At 40.9% G+C, this 20,000-nt stretch overlaps 2 protein-coding genes across 3 annotated transcripts in view; both read right to left on the reverse strand.

Moving 5' to 3' along the window:
- Positions 1–4,906, reverse strand: part of wdtc1 (WD and tetratricopeptide repeats 1) — a 10,401-nt gene extending 5,495 nt beyond the window's left edge. For both annotated transcript variants that reach the window (XM_046833394.1, XM_046833393.1), the window contains exons 1-10: positions 4,662–4,906; positions 3,635–3,745; positions 3,456–3,539; positions 3,299–3,345; positions 3,024–3,135; positions 1,991–2,178; positions 1,160–1,342; positions 925–1,013; positions 284–399; positions 42–117 (exon numbers count right to left, since the gene is read on the reverse strand). In XM_046833394.1, coding sequence (XP_046689350.1) covers positions 42–117; positions 284–399; positions 925–1,013; positions 1,160–1,342; positions 1,991–2,178; positions 3,024–3,135; positions 3,299–3,345; positions 3,456–3,539; positions 3,635–3,682 — 943 coding nt within the window. In that variant the 5' untranslated portion in view covers positions 3,683–3,745; positions 4,662–4,906. The remainder of the gene's footprint in view (positions 1–41; positions 118–283; positions 400–924; positions 1,014–1,159; positions 1,343–1,990; positions 2,179–3,023; positions 3,136–3,298; positions 3,346–3,455; positions 3,540–3,634; positions 3,746–4,661) is intronic.
- Positions 4,907–9,090: 4,184 nt separating this feature from the next.
- Positions 9,091–17,240, reverse strand: cndp1 (carnosine dipeptidase 1). The gene is made up of 12 exons (XM_046877398.1): positions 17,109–17,240; positions 16,397–16,513; positions 14,056–14,199; positions 13,416–13,578; positions 11,821–11,909; positions 11,509–11,706; positions 10,804–10,888; positions 10,478–10,638; positions 10,178–10,342; positions 9,946–10,087; positions 9,416–9,563; positions 9,091–9,279 (listed from the first exon to the last, which is right to left on the reverse strand). The coding sequence occupies exons 2-12, from the start codon at positions 16,511–16,513 to the stop codon at positions 9,207–9,209; spliced, it is 1,485 nt and encodes a 494-aa protein (XP_046733354.1). The 5' UTR covers positions 17,109–17,240; the 3' UTR covers positions 9,091–9,206.
- Between the last annotated feature and the right edge of the window lie 2,760 nt (positions 17,241–20,000).

Here is a 20,000-nt window from a genome sequence, read left to right on the forward strand (position 1 = left end):
GGTAAACAGAAATAAAAGAAGAATAAAGAGGAAATCACCACCTGATGAGGAATGGCACTTCTTGGGCAGCAGGAAGGTGTATGGTCTCTGCTTGAACGTCAGATCAAACAGATACACCTTACAGCACACACACACACACACACACACACACACACACACACACACACACACACATTAAATTGATTGAACTAGGTGAAAGGATTAGTGATGTCACACAACCAAATTTACAATGAGTTGTACAAATAAAACATAAGCTCCGCCCACAACCACATCGCCTCTTCACCTGCTCTCCGCCCATATTCACCAGCAGCTCTGTCCCATCAGGACTAAAGGTCACGTAGGTGGCCACCAGCACACGCAGCCTGTTATTATAATCCGGTAGTTTCACTGGGAGGTGACCTGCAGAGAGAGAGAGAGAGAGAGACAGAGACAGAGAGAGTGAGGGAGATGATTAGGGGTCGACTGATTCGTCGGTTCTGATGATAAATCAGAACAGATGGTTGATTGCTGGAACTATCAGCTATCGGCAAATATCCATATTGATAGTTTTTTAGGGTTGCGTCTGAGAAAGTCCTCCATCATTATACAGTATGAGAGCGGCCTCTAGAGGTGAATCACTGACACCACATGCTGTTTGTGTATGTATATATTCATATTTATTTCAATTAGCACATTTTCATGATGCAGTATTGTAATTTAATATTTTTTGTAATAAAGTTCAGTACTATTTCATATGGTGTGGTTTTATTTATACAGTATCCATAAAAAAATCTATTGGTTATCAGCAAGTATGTGTGTGTGTGTGTGTGTGTAAGAATATAAACTTGCACTACTGTCAAAGCTGCTGTTAGAGAGATTTCATCAACACTGACCGACCAATAAGAAGGCAGGATTCAGGAAAAGAGTGTTGTACATTATCGGTACCTGCGACGTAGTACTGTCCTGCTCCATCAGGGATGGGCTTCTGTTTGTCACAGAACGTGTGAACTCCTGCACTCTGACTCAGAGACTTCCTGTAGGACAACACACAGACAAGAAGCGCACACACACACACACACACACACACACACACACACACACTGTTAGACTTAACACAGTAAGGCTTTCCTCTGATGACAACTGTGTGTGTGTGTGTGTGTGTGTGTGTGTGTGAGCTGACCTGTGGTTGTGTATCATGCGGATGTCGTAAAGGCGTACGAATGGGCCGTTAGCACCCACGGCGAGGTAGTTATTATCTCGCGGGTTCACAGCGAGACACTTGGCCTCCACCAGCTGACCGCAGTATTCCGTCAGATCTATTAACACGTCCGAGCGTTTACTGCTCTCTCTCAGATCATACTGCCTGTGTGTGTGTGTGTGTGTGTGTGTGTGAGTGTGAGTGAGTGAGTGAGTGTGTGTGTGAATGAGTGTGAGTGAGTGTGAGTGAGTGAATGAGTGAGTGTGAGTGTGTGTGTGTGTGAGTGAGTGTGTGTGTGAGTGAGGTGTGTGTGAGTGAGTGAGTGAGTGAGTGTGTGTGAATGAGTGTGTGTGTGAGTGAGTGTGTGAGGAGTGAGTGTGTGTGTGTGTGTGTGTGTGTGTGTGTGAGTGAGTGAGTGTGAGTGTGTGTGTGAGTGAGTGAGTGTGTGAGTGAGTGTGTGGTGAGTGAGTGAGTGTGTGTGAGTGAGTGAGGAGTGAGTGTGTGTGTGTGAGTGAGTGTGTGTGAGTGCGTGTGAGTGAGTGCGTGTGTGTGTGTGTGTGTGAATGAGTGAGTGTGTGTGAGTGCGTGTGTGAGTGAGTGGTGTGAGTGAGTGAGTGTGTGAGGAAAGAAAGATGGTTTTAAACATTACCTTCATCACATTTCACCTATATGACGGTCTCTCTATACACACACACACACTCACTCACTCACTCACTCACTCACTCACTCACTCACTCACACACACACACTCACACACACACACACACACACACACACACACACACACACACACACACACACACACACACACACCTGATGAACCCATCCTCTGCTGCGCTCCAGAAGGTGTTTGGCCACATGGGGGCAGTAGCAATGCGCTTCACTCTGTTTGTGTGATCAGAGAACATGTGGATGGTCTCCTTCACCGACACGTCGTGAACATGGACCTTGGTATCTGCAGCTCCGGTCACCAGGATCCGATCTCCAGAGTGAGGCAGGAACTACACGCAACACGTTTACACACAACCTTTAAATTCACACCAAACAACAGCTTCTCCTCCATCACGCCACAGCAACAAATCACACATCACAATTAATCAACGCAATTTAATACAGAATATACATTCAGAAAACATGTGACGTGTTGAGGGCGTGATGGTGATGGTTTTTTTTATGTGTTGAAGGCGTGTTGGTTACACATTGAGAGCGTGTTGGTGACATGTTAAGGGCGTGTAGGTGATTTTTTTTACGTGTTGAGGGCATGTAGGTGATGTGTTGAGGGTGTGTTGGACACGTGTTAGTCACATGTTAAGGTCGTGTTGGTGACGTGTTGAGGGTGTGTTGGACACGTGTTGGTCACATGTTAAGGTCGTGTTGGTGAGTTGTTGGTGACGTGTTGGTGACATGTTGAGGGTGTGTTGGACACGTGTTGGTCACATGTTAAGGTCGTGTTGGTGATGTGTTGAGGGTGTGTTGGACACGTGTTGGTCACATGTTAAGGTCGTGTTGGTGACGTGTTGAGGGTGTGTTGGACACGTGTTGGTCACATGTTAAGGTCGTGTTGGTGATGTGTTGAGGGTGTGTTGGACACGTGTTGGTCACATGTTAAGGTCGTGTTGGTGGCGTGTTGGACACGTGTTGGTCACATGTTAAGGTCGTGTTGGTGGCGTGTTGGACACGTGTTGGTCACATGTTAAGGTCGTGTTGGTGACGTGTTGAGGGCGTGTTGGTGACGTGTTGAGGGTGTGTTGGACACGTGTTGGTCACATGTTAAGGTCGTGTTGGTGAGTTGTTGGTGACGTGTTGAGGGCATGTTGATCATGTTAGTGAGGTGATGTGAGTCTACCTTGACAGAGAAGATGTTTGCAGCATGGCCTGTGTGCATGCTCATCAACTTCCTGTGTCTAAAGGGATCCCACACCATCACATGCTGATCATCAGAACCTGAAGCTAACACACTGAACACACACACACACACACACACACACACACACACACAAACAGGTGAGACGTCTTAATGATGGAGGCGTGGCCTCTGTACCTGTCAGTCTCAGTAAAGGAGGTGTGGCCTCTGTGAGTCAGCCTCAGAGAAGGAGGCGTGGCCTCTCTAAAAACACTTACTCTCCTTTCTCGTTCCATTCCAGACAGTTCACACACCCTGAGTGACCCTGAAAAACATAAACATATACAGAAATGCAGAGTGTGAAAAAAGAACACACACACACACACACACACACACACACACACACACACACACAGATTGTGTGTTAATGCTCACCTGTAGCTCCGCCTCCAGGCCAAGTCGTTTTATAAATGGGTCAGTCACATGGTAGTGTCTCTGAAAACTCAGAGCCGTGTTCTCCTGCACATGCACACACACAGACACACATTTCACACCCTGATGGCAGTTACACAGTGATACATTGAGTGACAGTGTGTGTGTGTGTGTGTTCTGACCCTGATCTGTCTGTTCAGTAAGTCGGCACTGATGTTCCTCTGACTCATGGCTTCACAGCGTCACACTGCTCATGGTCACACCGGAACGCAGGGTCAGGGGTCATCAGGAGCCTGAACACACAGTGAGTATAACAGAGTAAAGACAGGAAGTGGCAGAAATATGACAGGAAGTGATGTGTACACCATGTAGTGTAATGTTAATGAGATAATGTGACGCACACTGCAGCTGTTTGCACAATCCTGCACTCTCACACTTGTACAGCACTGATCCGTCACATACTCTGTATAACGAGCTCTTTTTTAATCTGTAGTGTTTTGTACAGTCGTCTAGACACTAAATGTATTGTGTTATTATTTATGTCTGTACTTTTGAGTCACCAACACCTGGAACCAAATTCCGTGTGTGTGTGTGTGTGTGTGTGTGTGTGTGTGTGTGTGTGTAAACATACACCATACTACAGTGAACCGGATTCTGATTCTGTTATTAAGTATATATTTCTAAGAAACACCTTTTCATATCAACACACTTACTACACACCACAAGGCTGTGTGTGTGTGTGTGTGTGTGTGTGTGTGTGTGTGTGTGGTTATACATGTACAAGTATTTATTAATATCTTCCATTTAAATCTCTTCTAAAAACACTGTCTCAGACTCTCACACACTATCTCAGATTCTATCTTACTGTCTCAGACTGTCTCACGCACTGTCTCACACTGTCTCACACACTATCTCAAAGACACTGTCTCAGACTCTGTCTCACGCACTGTCTCTGACTCACACACTGTTGTCAGACTGCTTCGACTCAGTCATTAGCAAACAATTAGCTTAGCATAGTACACTGTTTGCTAACTGTGTAACTAGCCTGCTCGCTGCTGTAACCCTGAGCGGTATTGCTGACTTCACTCTCTCTCACACACACACACACACACACACGCGCGCGCACACACACACATAATTATTCCTTTACAGTTAAGTGTGCAGTGCTAAAACCTTTAGCTGTTTAGTTAGCATTAGCATGATCGTTACCTGTTAAAGCGGTGCGGAGCTGCTAGCCTGTGCGCCGTGATGCTAACAGCTACAGTCCACTGTCTCTAATAATCCAGTTTATTAAATATGAATTTGTTTTAAAATGCGTAATTACTTTTTTTTTCTTAAACCGAGTTTAGCCGCTTTACCCGCAAAGGCTACGAGCTAAGCTAATCACAAAGCTAACACTCAGTGTCCTGGTTTCATTTTGACACTGGTTGCCAGATCCCCTCACCACCAAATCCCCGTCCGTTCCCAAACCACTCCCTGTTACACACCAAGGCCACTAGGTAGGGTATAGGGGGAATTCTCCACAGCCCACACTTGGGGTTAAAATAGAAGTCCAAAAGCAGTAACGGGTGGGGTTTATACAGCGATCAGCCATAACATGATAACCACCTCCCTAATATCATGTTAGTCCCCTTTTGCTTCTAAAATAGTCGTGGCCCCACGAGCACCAACAGCAGGAACTTCTTTAGCAGTTTGAGCTACAGGAGCTTGTCTGTTGGATCGGAACACTCGGTCCAGCCTTTGCTCCTCACGTGCATCGATGATCCTCAAACCCCCATGACTCTGTCGCCAGTTCACCACTGTTCCTTCCTTGGAGCACTTTAGATAGAGTCTGACCACTGCAAGCCAGGAACATCCCACAAGAGCTGCAGTTTTGGAGACGCTCTGACCCAGTCGTCTAGATGTCACCATTTGTCACACTCGCAAATCCTTACATTGGCTGCTAATCTTGTTCCAAAAGTGGAGACTGAAATTTCCGCCTTTAAAAACTGCAACGGTTTATTGGTAAATAAGACAAACAGCTTTAAATTGGACTTTAGTGACTGTTGACTTTTCTTTTCTTTGGTAAATTTATTGTTAAGGTACGGCTCACACTGAGTGCAGCATTTAATGGAATAAACTGAAACATAATGTATTGCAGGAAAAAGACAAAATAAATGAGGACAACTTTCTGAACACTCAGTGGACCGGAGTAACAGTCAATCAGGTCGCATGTGGTTTACGGATCATAGATTCTTCACCGCTGTGTAAAAAAAAATGTATAAGGGACTTTTATAATCACATGCTCATGGTGTTTCTCACTCTCAGTGTTTGCAATTTTTTTTATCATTTATAATCACACTCTTGGTGTCACCCAGACAGGGAGTTCCTTCATCACAGTTGCCCCAGGCTTCATCATCAAAAATAAATACACATCATTCACTTTCTGTGAATTCACAATTCTTACATTCTGTAAAGTTGCTTTGAGACAATGTCCACTGTAAAAAACACTATAGAAATAAACTGAAATGGAATTGATTGACAGGTTAAATTTCAAGTGTCAAGAGTCAAGAAGCTTTTATTGTCATTTCAATCATCTGACGCAGTACACAGTGAAATGAAACGACGTTCCACTTCGTGCGGTGTGCATTTATCCCTGATAAGCAGCCGTGGCGACTGTGGCAAGGAAAAACTCCCTTAGATGTAAATGTAGAATGTAAAAGTGTCCAGCAGAGACCAGCACTCCTGCGGGAGCTGGGACGGAGACGAGTTCGGCGTGGGACAGGATGTGAGGGTGAATGGAGGTGCGGGTGGTAAAATCCTGCAAAATGGCCTTAAAAATATTACAAATAATAATAATAAATTCTTAAAAACAAATGAAATGTTATCTACTGCACAAAAGCAACAATGGCAACTAAAATAAAATAAAAGATTTACAGGTCTGAAGCGAACTCGAGTGGATCATGTGCAGTAACTACTAGAGCAAACCGAGGCACAACATCTGAGTGCAGGACAGGAGAATCACCGAGTGCTCCAGATATCACTTTCACAATTACATTCACAATCACAATCACAATCACATTCACATTCACATTCACAATCACAATCACATTCACATTCACATTCACATTCACAATCACAATCACATTCACAATCACAATCACATTCACAATCACATTCACAATCACATTCACATTCACATTCACAATCACATTCACATTCACAATCACATTCACAATCACATTCACAATCACAATCACAATCACATTCACAATCACATTCACATTCACATTCACAATCACATTCACATTCATTCACATTCACAATCACATTCACATTCACATTCACAATCACAATCACATTCACATTCACATTCACAATCACAATCACATTCACAATCACATTCACAATCACATTCACAATCACAATCACAATCATTCACATTCACAATCACAATCACAATCACATTCACAATCACAATCACAATCACATTCACATTCACAATCACAATCACATCACATTCACAATCACAATCACATTCACAATCACATTCACAATCACAATCACATTCACAATCCCATTCACATTCACATTCACAATCACAATCACATTCATTCACATTCACAATTACATTCACAATCACAATCACATTCATTCACAATCACAATCACATTCACATTCACAATCACAATCACATTCACATTCACATTCACATTCACAATCACAATCACATTCACAATCCATTCACATTCACAATCACAATCACATTCACATTCACATTCACAATTACATTCACATTCACAATTACATTCACAATCACATTTACATTCACAATCACATTCACAATTACATTCACAATCACAATCACAATCACATTCACATTCACATTCACATTCACAATCACAATCACATTCACAATCACATTCACAATCACATTCACATTCACATTCACATTCACAATTCACAATCACAATCACATTCACATTCACAATCACATTCACAATCACAATCACATTCACAATCACAATCACAATCACAATCACATTCACATTCACAATCACAATCACATTCACAATCACAATCACATTCACAATCACAATCACAATCACATTCACATTCACATTCACAATCACAATCACATTCACAATCACATTCACATTCACAATCACAATCACATTCACAATCACAATCACAATCACATTCACAATCACATTCACAATCACACATTCACAATCAAATTCACAATCACAATCACATTCACATTCACATTCACAATCACATTCACAATCACAATCACAATCACAATCACATTCACAATCACATTCACAATCACATTCACATTCACATTCACAATCACAATCACAATCACATTCACAATCACAATCATTCACAATCACATTCACATTCACATTTGTGGTATTTAGCAGATGTTCATGTCCAGACTGTAACTCTGGTTAGAGGTTTTTTACATGTAAAAACAAAGCAAACTTGGAAAGTGCTAATGTAGGTATTTCAGGAAGAGGTAGGTCTTCAGTCGTCGCTTGAAGATAGTCAGGGACTCTGCTGGACGAACATCTAGGGGAAGTTCATTCCACCATCTCGGTGCCAGAACAGAGAAGAGCCTTGAAGTGTACTTACCTCTCATTCTGAGAGAAGGTGGTACCAGTGGAGCAGTGCTGGAGGATCTCAGACAGCGTGGTGCAGTGTGAGGTGTGATGAGGTCACTGAGGTAAGATGGTGCTGGTCCATTTTTGGCCTTGTAGGCATCATCAGTGTTTTTATTATCAAAGAAAGAAACATATTACACAACAAAACTTTAGACTGTTTCTTATAAGAAGTCGTTTCAGTTGATGTTCTGAAAAAGTTCCATGTTCATGTCCATGTTCATCATTTACACAAAAAGTCAAACTGAATTAAAATTTTCCTTTAAGAAATCTGGTCAAATAAAAAAGCAGAGTAGCAGGAAGATGCAGGCAGAGCACTGAAAATATGCTGAAAGCTGAAATCCATTCTTTTTAAGTGTACAGAGCACATGTAATGATGAGTCAGTGTGTGTGTGTGTGTGTGTGTGTGTGTGTGTGTGTGTGTGTGTGTGTGAGAGAGATTTAAGGAGTGAAATGTGAGGTGTGACAAAGACTAAAGTGGAATGAAAAAGAAAACAGAAACAGATCTTTTGAGAGTACAGTGCAGTGCTCATGTGTGTGTGTGTGTGTGTGTGTGTGTGTGTGTGTGTGTGTGTGAGAGTACAGTGCAGTGCTCATGTGTGTGTGGAGAAATAACACTGTAGGATTCTCTCTCTCTCTTACAGATGTTACTCAGGGTATTTCTTATATAAGGTGGTGCAACCTGGCAACCTGCAGCCACCAGCTCACACATCTGTCCTGAAAACTACACAATAAAAGTCTCCATGGCTTCTTTTGTTATTTTTCTGAAAGTGTGATTTTACTAATACATTTATATACTATAACAACAACAACAACAACAACAATAACAACAAAGATTTTTCTCTGTCCTGCGTCATGTCATCATCTACTGAGAGAGAAGGAGAGAGAGAGAGAGAGAGAGAGAGAGAGAGAGAGAGAGAGAAGGAGAGAAAGACAGAGAGAGAGAGAGAGGAGAGAGAGAGAGAGAAAGATAGAGGGAGAGAAAGGGGGGGGAGAGAGAGAGGTAGACAGAGAGAAAAGAGAGAGAGAGAGAGAGAGAGAGAGAGAGAGAGAGAGAGCATCAGAGCATATGTTTGAGAAACTGGTCCCAGCACCATGTGATCAGCCATCATCAGTTGTTCTTGATGTGAGAAACCTCATGCAGGAAGGAGATGAAGAGCTTCGTGCCCTCCATGTAGTTATACCTGAAAAACAAAATCAGCGCTCTGGGTGATCATCATCTGAACATCTCGCTGAACCTTCACTAGTTCATCTAATCATCTAAACACCACCTCTGCACAGTTTCACCCAATGCTGATCTTCTGATCTCTGAGTACTGACCTGCTGATCTTCTCATTCTGTGAGTGCAGGCCGTCGTCGAAGCCTCCGATGGGCAACATGATGATGTCTTTCCCAGTCATGTCCTGAAACGTGCGAGCGATGGGGATTGTCCCTCCCTCTCGGATCAGTTCCGGCTCCACACTGAACACTGCAGCAAAACATTACATTAGTGTTTGTGATGATGAGTGAGTGAGGGTTAAGGGCATGCTGATGTGTTGGCGTGTTGACATGTTGGTGTTTTTGTGTGATGGTGTGTTGATGTGTTGACGTGGTGGCTTGATGGCATGTTGATGTGTTGGTGTGATGACCTGTTTGCACTATAGTGTGATGATGTGTTGGTATGATGGCGTGTTGGTGTAATGGCATGTTTGCATGATGGTGTTTAGTGTGAAGGCAGGGTGGTGTGAAGGCAGGGTGGTGTGAAGGCAGGGTGGGGTGAAGGCAGGGTGGTGTGATGGCATGATTGTGATGATGTGATGGTGTGATTGTGATGATGTGATGGCGTGTTTGTGTGATGGCGTGATGCAGACCTTTCTTCACTGCTCTTTTTCCAGCCTCGTACAGCGCATTTTTGGTGTCTGTTAACCACGGCTTCACACCGATGATCATCTTCACCTTGAGTTTATTCGGACTCTTTCTCTGCTGGAACACGCCGTGCAGGTGATCCGTTACCTGAACAGGGAGTTTACTGTCACAAATCATCTCTGACCCATCAATTCCTTCATCAGTGTACTGTACAGTGTGATGATCTTCATCTTCTACCTGTTTCTCCACAACTGCAGGATTCATGTTGGGAACCTGACGGATGGAGAATTTGGCGGTGACTTTAGCGGGGATCACGGTTTTAGTTCCAAAGCCACAGAAAGCTCCCTCAATCCCATGGATGGATATGGTGGGAAAACGCCACATATGAGCCAGAAGGTCCACCTAAGTGATCCCATAACCAACATTCCCATGTTCTAAGCATTAATCAGAATTCTCCAGGAGCTGAACATCAACAATCCCTGAGGAACATAAATACATCTGAAGTGTAGGGAATAAATTAGAGAAATAAATTCTGACCTTGTTGTCATACATGAGGCGCTCCACACCGATTGAGCTCCTGTATGTCTCCATGTCAAAATCTACCTTCTCATAGATCTTCTTCTCCTCCTCAGTGAAGTCTGCAACTGCATCTGCAACTCCAGGGATCAGGATCTGACCGCTCGCACTAATCAGTGAGTCTGAGACACAGAAATCACCATTACACTACAACTCTTTGTGTGTGTGTGAGATTATAGAGTGTGTGATTATAGATTATAGTGTGTGTGTGTGTGTGTGTGTGTGTGTGTGTGTGTGTGTGTGTGTGATAAAGAAGATGTAATTTGTAAGTAAAATTCAGAGAGCACTTAGAATTCCAATCAGGTCGCTCATGGGCTCGATCACAGCGCCTCCGTCCACTCCGGAGTGTAGATCCTGTTTCGGGCCCTCCACCTGTAACACACACAACACAACACAACACAATACAACACAATACTATACAACACCATACAACACAACACAATACAACACAGAACAAAACAATACAACACCATACAATAGAATAATGATGATTATAATTATGATGATGATGATGATGATGATGATGATGATAATTATAATGATGATGATGATGGTGATTATAATTATGATGATGATGATGATGATGATGATGATGGTGATGATGATGATTATAATTATGATGATGATGATGATGATGATGATGATGATGGTGATGATGATGATGGTGATGATAATTATAATGATGATGATGATTATAATTATGATGATGATGGTGATGATGATGATGATGATGGTGATGATGATAATTATAATGATGATGATGATTATAATTATGATGATGATGATGATGATGATGATGATGATGGTGATGATGATGATGATGATGATGATGATTATAATTATGATGATGATGATGATGATGATGATGATGATGGTGATGATGATGATGGTGATGATGATAATTATAATGATGATGATGATTATAATTATGATGATGAGAAGGAGGAGGAGAAAGAGATGTTTGAATGATTGTGTAGCAGTGTGTGTAGGACCTGAGCATAGAAGTAGCAGTTCCCACGGGTGCCATAGGTGAGAGCAGGGCGAGTGCTCTGCCAGCCGCAGTCTGAGATCACAATATAATCCACATCAAAGAAAAAAGCATCTCTCTGAGACTCCACCAAAACATCCAGACCATTAGAACCTGTCTCCTCCATCCCCTCTATCAGGAACTTCACATTCACCGGCAGCTCCTGACCACCAACACCAGCACCAGTGATTATTATTATAGTAATGACTCTGTGTGTGTGTGTGTGTGTGTGTGTGTGTGTGTGTGTGTGTGTGTGTGTGTGTGCACTGACACTCACCATGTTCAGAGCTGTATATGCCTCCACTGCATGAATCCAGGCGAGGACCGGAGCTTTATTATCAGATGCTCCTCTGCCATATAAGTTTCCTGCAGGAGAGATATGAAGATTAAAAACATGTTAAGAACATGTCTGTAAGCTCAGACAGAGTTCAGGAACCAAAACAGCTTCCTGTTGTTGATTTGTTTGACATGAATTTCATGTTTGTGCATGCGTATAAATTTTAAGGGTTTTTTTTGCTCTTTTCCCTTAAATAATCTGCAATTTTCTTTATTCTTTTCCTTTTGGAAGAGTGTTTCATTCCCTGTTTGGAGCCGTGAGTGGAGGCCATTCCCATCAGAACTACTAACACACAATTGTAACCACGTTAGGGTACGTAATTTTGTCTGCTATGGCGAGCATCCAGCTCATTCAGTGTGTGAAGTGTGACATGTTTAGTCAGTCTTTCTCCGATAATTTTATCTGTGAGAAGTTTTAGTTAGTTTTCTCTTTGATGGAAAAGATCTTAGCATTAGAGGAGCATCCAGAGTCTAGAGAGAATTAGTGCAAGAGCAGAGCTCTGGTTATAGGAGACTTTATTCTATGGCACGTGATATTAGCAAGATCTTTAGGGGCACCAGCAGCACAGGTCATGTGTATACCGGGAGCCAGGGCGCCGGACATAGCAGGTCAGCTTAGGTGTCTAGGAAAGCACAGGTTCTCTAAGATGCAGTAACATGCTCTGGCCCCATCCCAATGCAACTTGGCAATGTAGTTTACAGCAGGTTATGGTCACTGAACTGCTGGATGTCCGAGTGGTGCTCCAAAAACATTGTGGGCTTCATAGATAATTGAAAAAATTTTGAGGGCAAGGCTGGCCTGGTATCCATCCCACTCTGGAAGGTGCTGCTCTCATTTCTTGTAGTATAGGTAATAGTCTTAGAACAGCACTAGTTAACCAGTGACTGTCCAGAGCCAAGGCCAGGGAGCAGACAGACAGGCTAAACCGACCGTCTGCTAGCTGCACAGAGTCGTCACTCAGGATCTACCATATTGAGACTGTGTCTGTCCCCCGAGCAAAACCAAAATATAGGAATTCTCAGAAAGTCTGTTTAAGTAACCTGATTAACATTAAATTAAATAGGACTGAACGCACAGCAGCACCTCTGATCTAAAGACAGGATTGTTGAATATTAGATCTCTCACGTCAAAATCGCTTACTAAATGTAATAAATAAATGAAATTATTACCGACCATGAGTTTATAAAATAATGTGTTTGACAGAAATGTGGATAAAACTGAATGAATATGTAGAATTAATTGAAGCGAGTCCTCCTGGGTATAGATACATAAAACAACCCCGTCTAAATGCCAGAGGAGGCGGAGTCACAGTCACACAAAAAACTAAACAAATGTAAAACATTTAAAGTTCTGGACACCAACATAAAATATTTAGTGTCTGAGTGTGTGTGTGTGTGTGTGTGTGTGTGTGTGTGTGTGTGTGTGTGTGTGTGTGTGTAAAGGATTGATAAATGATCTGCTGATTGGAAAATGTGTAAATGTGTAAAACACACACTGCGCTTGTGGGCACACAAGGAGTTAAATGTTTACTGAACCGTTAATCTCTGTGAGGTTGTAGGGGTCTGTGGTCCAGCCGTCTTCTCTCCTGGCTGGCTGTACGTCCACGTGTCCATACACACACACTGTGTGTTTATTCTCATCATCACCAAACACCGCCGTCACCACACTCGGTAACGCAACAACCCTGCCATCCTCCAACTGCCCACCCCACACAGAAACACAAAATAGTAAATGCTGTGTGTGTGTGTGTGTGTGTGTGTGTGTGTGTGTGTGTTTGTGTGTGTATTAATGTTTGTGTATATGTCTGCATGTGTGTGTGTTTGTGTGTGTGTGTATCTATTTGTTATGTTTAAATGTGTGCAGGTGTGTGTGTATTTCTGATGTTTGTGTGTGTGTGTGTGTGTGTGTGTGTGTGTTTGTGTGTATTAATGATGTATTAATATGTTTGTGTATTGGTGTGTGTGTTTATTTCTGATGTTTTAATGTGTGTGTGTTTGTGTGTGTATTACTGGTGTATTAATGTTTGTGTATACGTGTGCATGTGTGTGTGTGAGTGTGTGTGTATCTATTTGTTATGTTTAAATGTGTGCAGGTGTGTGTGTATTTTTGTTGTTTGTGTGTGTGTGTGTGTGTGTGTGTGTGTGTGTGTGTGTGTGTGTGTGTGTGTATCCTGACCGTCTCAGTGCCGATGTCCATCATACTAACGTTTCCCTTCATCCCACGCAGCTTCTCCTCCACCACACCCATCATACGTTGTAGCTCCGCCCTCTTAGTGATATCACTGGAGTCACTCTCTATAGACACCCAGTCTCTCAGAGCCTCAAACACACACACACACACACACACACACACACACACACACACACAAAAACACATTTATAATGGTGTAAAAATATATATTTTTTATATTGCCATTATTATCGGTAGAAGTGTTATTGTATGTAACTGTAAATGTTATTGTATGTTACTGTAAATGTTATTGTATGTAACTGTATTGTATGTAACTGTAAATGTAATTGTATGTAACTGTAAATGTCATTGTAGGTAACTGTAAATGTTATTGTATGTAACTGTAAATGATATTGTATGTAACTGTAACTGTTATTGTATGTAACTGTATTGTATGTTACTGTAAATGTTATTGTATGTAACTGTAAATGTTATTGTATGTAACTGTATTGTATGTAACTGTAAATGTTATTGTATGTTACTGTAAATGTTATTGTATGTAACTGTATTGTATGTTACTGTAAATGTTATTGTATGTAACTGTAAATGTTATTGTATGTAACTGTATTGTATGTTACTGTAAATGTTATTGTATGTAACTGTAAATGTTATTGTATGTAACTGTATTGTATGTAACTGTAAATGTTATTGTATTTAACTGTATTGTATGTAACTGTAAATGTTATTGTATGTTACTGTTTTGTATGAAACTGTAAATGTTATTGTATGTTACTGTATTGTATGTAACTGTAAATGTTATTGTATGTAACTCTAAATTATATTGTATGTAACTGTAAATGTTATTGTATGTAACTGTATTGTATGTAACTGTAAATGTTATTGTATGTTACTGTATATTATGAAACTGTAAATGTTATTGTATGTTACTGTATTGTATGTAACTATAAATGTTATTGTATGTAACTGTATTGTATGTAACTGTAAATGTTATTGTATGTTACTGTATTGTATGTAACTATAAATGTTATTGTATGTAACTGTATTGTATGTAACTGTAAATGTTATTGTATGTTACTGTATTGTATGTAACTATAAATGTTATTGTATGTAACTGTATTGTATGTAACTATAAATGTTATTGTATGTTACTGTATTGTATGTAACTATAAATGTTATTGTATGTTACTGTATTGTATGTAACTATAAATGTTATTGTATGTTTGTGTGATAACTTTTTGATTTTAAATTCAATTCATGTTTATTTGTATTGCACTTTTAACAATAACCATTGTCTCAGAGCAGCTTTACACAGATAATGTGGCGATAAGAAGAATAAGATGTTGTTTATAAGTGTAAGTTTGTCCCTGATGAACAACCAGGTTGCCTTTTTAAAATCTGGCAAGGGGCAACAGATGCAAAGTAGACATTTGGGCTAACTTTCATTACTGTTATTACAGCATCAAAAGTGTTATTACAGTGTCAATAGTGTTATTACAGCGTTATAACAGTGCCATTCAGGTTATTGCAGCATCAATAGTGTTATTACAGCGTTATTACAGTGTCAATAATGTTATTAGTGTAAATAGTGTTATTACAGCATTATTACAGTGGAATTCGTATGATATCATCAATAGTATTAGTATTATTGCAGCGTATTTACATTGTATTACAGTGTGATTAGTGTTATCACATTGTCAATAGTGTTATTACAGCCTTATTAGCGTCGTATTGTTATTACAGCATTATTACATTGTTCTTACAGTGTCATTAATGTTTTTACAGTGTCAAGTGTTAGTACAGTATTATTACAGTGCTGTTAGTGCTAATACAGCATTATTATGGTGTCATTAGTGTTATTACAGTGTCAATACTATTATTACAGCGTTATTAGAGTGTCATTAGTGTTATTACAGTGTTATTAGAGTGTCAGTGTTATTACAGCATTATTACCTGTCATTAGTGTATTACAGTTCTGTTAGTGTTATTACAGATTTATTATGATGTCATTAGTGTATTACAACATCTTTACGGCGTCATTAGTGTATTACAACATTAGTACGGGGTTATTAGTGTTATTACAGTGTTATTACCGTGTCATTAGCGTTATTAGTGGGGAATTTTTCCTTCACCACAGTCTCCACCGGCTTGTTCATCAATCACAAACTCACACTTATAAAGAACATCTTATTCAATATCACCACAGTATCTGTGTGAAGCTGCTCTGAGACGATGTTCATTATTAAAAGCGCAATACAAATAAACATGAATTAAATGTAATTATTACCACATTATTATGCGGTTATTAGTGTTATTACACCGTTATTACCTCTACATACTCCTCCTGATGTTTATCCACATAGTCAGTCAGATCATTAAAGCTGAAGGCCTGAACTCTCACTCCTAGCATCGCCAACACCACAACACACACAAACACACACTTCATCTGCACAGAGAACACACACATACACACCTGAAGTTTAATAACTTTTTATAACATCATAATTAACCAAATTAACTCCTTTATCACACTGACGATCTATCTACCCCCCCCCCCCACACACACACACATCACACATCACACACACATAACATTCAACTTACCACAGTACACACACATCACACACACATAACATTCAGCTTACCACAGTACACACACACACACACACACACACACACACACACACACACACACACACACACACACATCACACACACATAACATTCAACTTACCACAGTACACACACACACACACACACACACACACACACACACACACACACACATGTCTCATGGAGTTAGAGTAAAAGTAGTAAAGTGTAAAAATAAAATACATTTATTTGTACGTTTTTGTGATAGTGTTTGAACTGAAATTCTCTAAACTGAGAAGAATGTTTATATACAGAGTGTGAGTAAAACTACTACACAACAAAATAACAACACAACATAACAATGACACAATATACAATATAGCTACACAAAACACACAGCCATTAATTTAAGGAAAAAAGATGAGATCAGAAAGAATGTAATAACTTACTGTTGTCCAGCAGCAGCAGCTCAGAGCTCTGAAGAGGTTCACACACACACACTTGTACAGAAGTCGATGTTAAATACTCTCTGTCACAGCATGGACTCTGGATGCCGATCAAATCCACCCGCTGACAAGAGATAAATCAGATTTGCACACAGACTGTGTCTCTACATGGGGGAAAGAGTGCAGGGTCAACCACAATACTGTACACACACACACACACACACACACACACACACACACACACACACACACACACACACAGCCATACACAGAGTGTGTGTGTGTGTGTGTGTGTGTGTGTGTGTGTGTGTGTGTGTGTGTGTGTGTGTGAGACATGGGTATTAACACAAGCACTTTATTTCCTGATGCAAATTCATGCAGCTGCATGTCCCTGTTATGCAGTACTGTACAGCCGGGGCTGTTGTTTTTGTCTGTAGCAGATGTTTGGGTGTTAATTGCCCCATGTCATGATGTTTTACTCTCAGATCAAGAACGCATTGAAGTTCATTTTTGCTGTTAGATTGTCCTTCGTCAAAATTTTCACAGATGACATGTGGCTTACAGATGTATAATAATTTAAATGTTGAAAACCACACAGAGGCTTGTGGGACCTCTTGCACTATGAATAGTAATGTTTCACGCCCAGTTCCCAGTTCCGTGCATCCTTGTGCACAAATTTCCAAATCATATTTTTGAGGGTTTGATTAAATCGCTCCAATAAGCCATTTGTCTGCAGATGATAAACACTAGTACAGATTAATTAAATCCCAAAATATTTGTAAAATTCGCATAATGTTCTTGACATGAGTGCCGTGCCTTAATCAGTGGAATTCAGACCCGGGAGAAAACACAGAAGAGTGTCTCCACAACACTGCATGATAAGATGCTGTGGAGAAACACTGATTCCATATCACACTGTGCAGTCCATAAACACTAGTACAAAGTGATGTCCTCTTTAATGGCTCAACAAGCTCCATCCCCATTCACACACCCTTTATACACACCCCTTACACACACCCCTCATACACACCCCTCATACACACCCATTCACACACCCCATTCACACACCCTTATACACACCTTATACACACCCTTATACACACCTTACACACCTCATACACACCCTATACACACCCTTATACACCTCTTACACACCTTTTACACACCCTTACACACACCTCTTATACACACCCTCAGACACACCCTTATACACACCCTTATACACACACCCTTATACACACACACCCTCACACACCTTATACACACCTTTATACACACCTTATACACACCCTTATACACACCTCATACACACCTTTTATACACACACCCTTATATACACACCCTCACACCCTCATACACACTCATACACACCTTTTACACACCCTTACACACCCTATACACACCTCACACACCCTTATACACACACCCTTATACACACCCCATATACACACCCTTATACACACCTTTATACACACCTTATACACACCTTATACACACCTTTATACACACACCCTTATACACCCCTTATACACCCTTATACACACCCTCACACACACACCTCATACACACACCTCATACACACCTTTTACACACCCTTATACACACACACCTCACACACACCCTCACACACACCTCATACACACCCTTATACACACCTTTATACACACACCCTTACACACCCTCACACACCTCATACACACACACCTTATACACACCTTACACACCTCATACACACCCTCACACACCCTCACACACCTCTTATACACACCTCACACACCTCTTATACACACCTTACACACACCCTCACACACCCTTACACACACACACACCCTCACACACACCCTCACACACACACCCTTATACACACCCTCACACACACCCTCATACACACCTCATACACCTCACACACACCCTCATACACACCTCATACACACCTCACACACACCTCATACACACACCCTTATACACCTCACACACACCCTTATACACACCTTTATACACACCCTTATACACACCCTCACACACACCCTGTGTCTATATGGGGTGTGTATATGTGTGTGTGTGTGTGTAGTGTGTGTGTGTGGTGTGTGTGTGTGTGTGTGTGTGTGTATGTGTGTGTGTGTGAGGTGTGTGTGTGTTTGTGTGTATGTGTGTGTGTGTGTGTTTGTGTAGTTTGTGGTGTGTGTGTGTGGTATGTGTGTGTGTATGTGTATGTGTGTGTGTTTGTGTGTATGTGTGTGTATGTGTGTGTGTGTAGTATGTGTGTGTGTGTGTTGTGTGTGTGTAGTGTGTGTGTGTGTGTGTGTGTGTGTGTGTGTGTGTGTGTGTGTGTGTGTGTGTGTGTGTGTCTGTGTGTGTGTGTGTGTGTGTGTGTTTGTGTGTATGTGTGTGTGTAGTGTGTGTGTGTGTGTGTGTTTGTGTGTATGTGTGTGTGTATGTGTGTGTGTGTAGTATGTGTGTGTGTGTTTGTGTGGTATGTGTGTGTGGTATGTGTTTGTAGTATGTGGTGTGTGTGTTTGTGTATGTGTGTGTGAGAGAAAAAGAGATAGAAATAGAAGAGTAATAGAGATAAAATAGAGAAATGTAACAAAAAAGAATAAGAATTGTGTAAAGATAAGAGTGAAAACTGAAACATGACCAGACTCAAACAGGGAAAATATTACACATGGGGAAATAAACACAGTATAGGAAATGAGAAGAACTAAAGGAGAACTAAAGGAGAACTGGAGGAGAAATGGAGATGGACTAAATGTGAGGAAAATCTGAAGAAATGCATGTAATGGCCATTAAGAGCTTCTGTATGATAAATTTTATGTAACATTCTCCGCACTTTTCTATTTTCTGGCTCAGATGAAAAAGTTCTGGTGAAGAGCTGCGGTACAGAAACTCATCCAG

The sequence above is a fragment of the Silurus meridionalis genome, chromosome 21 (assembly GCF_014805685.1).
Source record: "Silurus meridionalis isolate SWU-2019-XX chromosome 21, ASM1480568v1, whole genome shotgun sequence".
NCBI classification, from domain to species: domain Eukaryota; kingdom Metazoa; phylum Chordata; class Actinopteri; order Siluriformes; family Siluridae; genus Silurus; species Silurus meridionalis.

Coding starts and splice junctions, on each gene's coding strand:
- cndp1 (XM_046877398.1), bottom strand. CDS start 16,513: ATGAAGTGTGTGTTTGTGTGTGTTGTGGTGTTGGCGATGCTAGGAGTG. Junction 11,910..13,415: donor CAACCTCACAGAGATTAACG/GTTCAGTAAACA, acceptor TCTCTCCTGCAG/GAAACTTATATGGCAGAGGA. Junction 10,889..11,508: donor ACTGCTACTTCTATGCTCAG/GTCCTACACACA, acceptor TGTGTGTTACAG/GTGGAGGGCCCGAAACAGGA.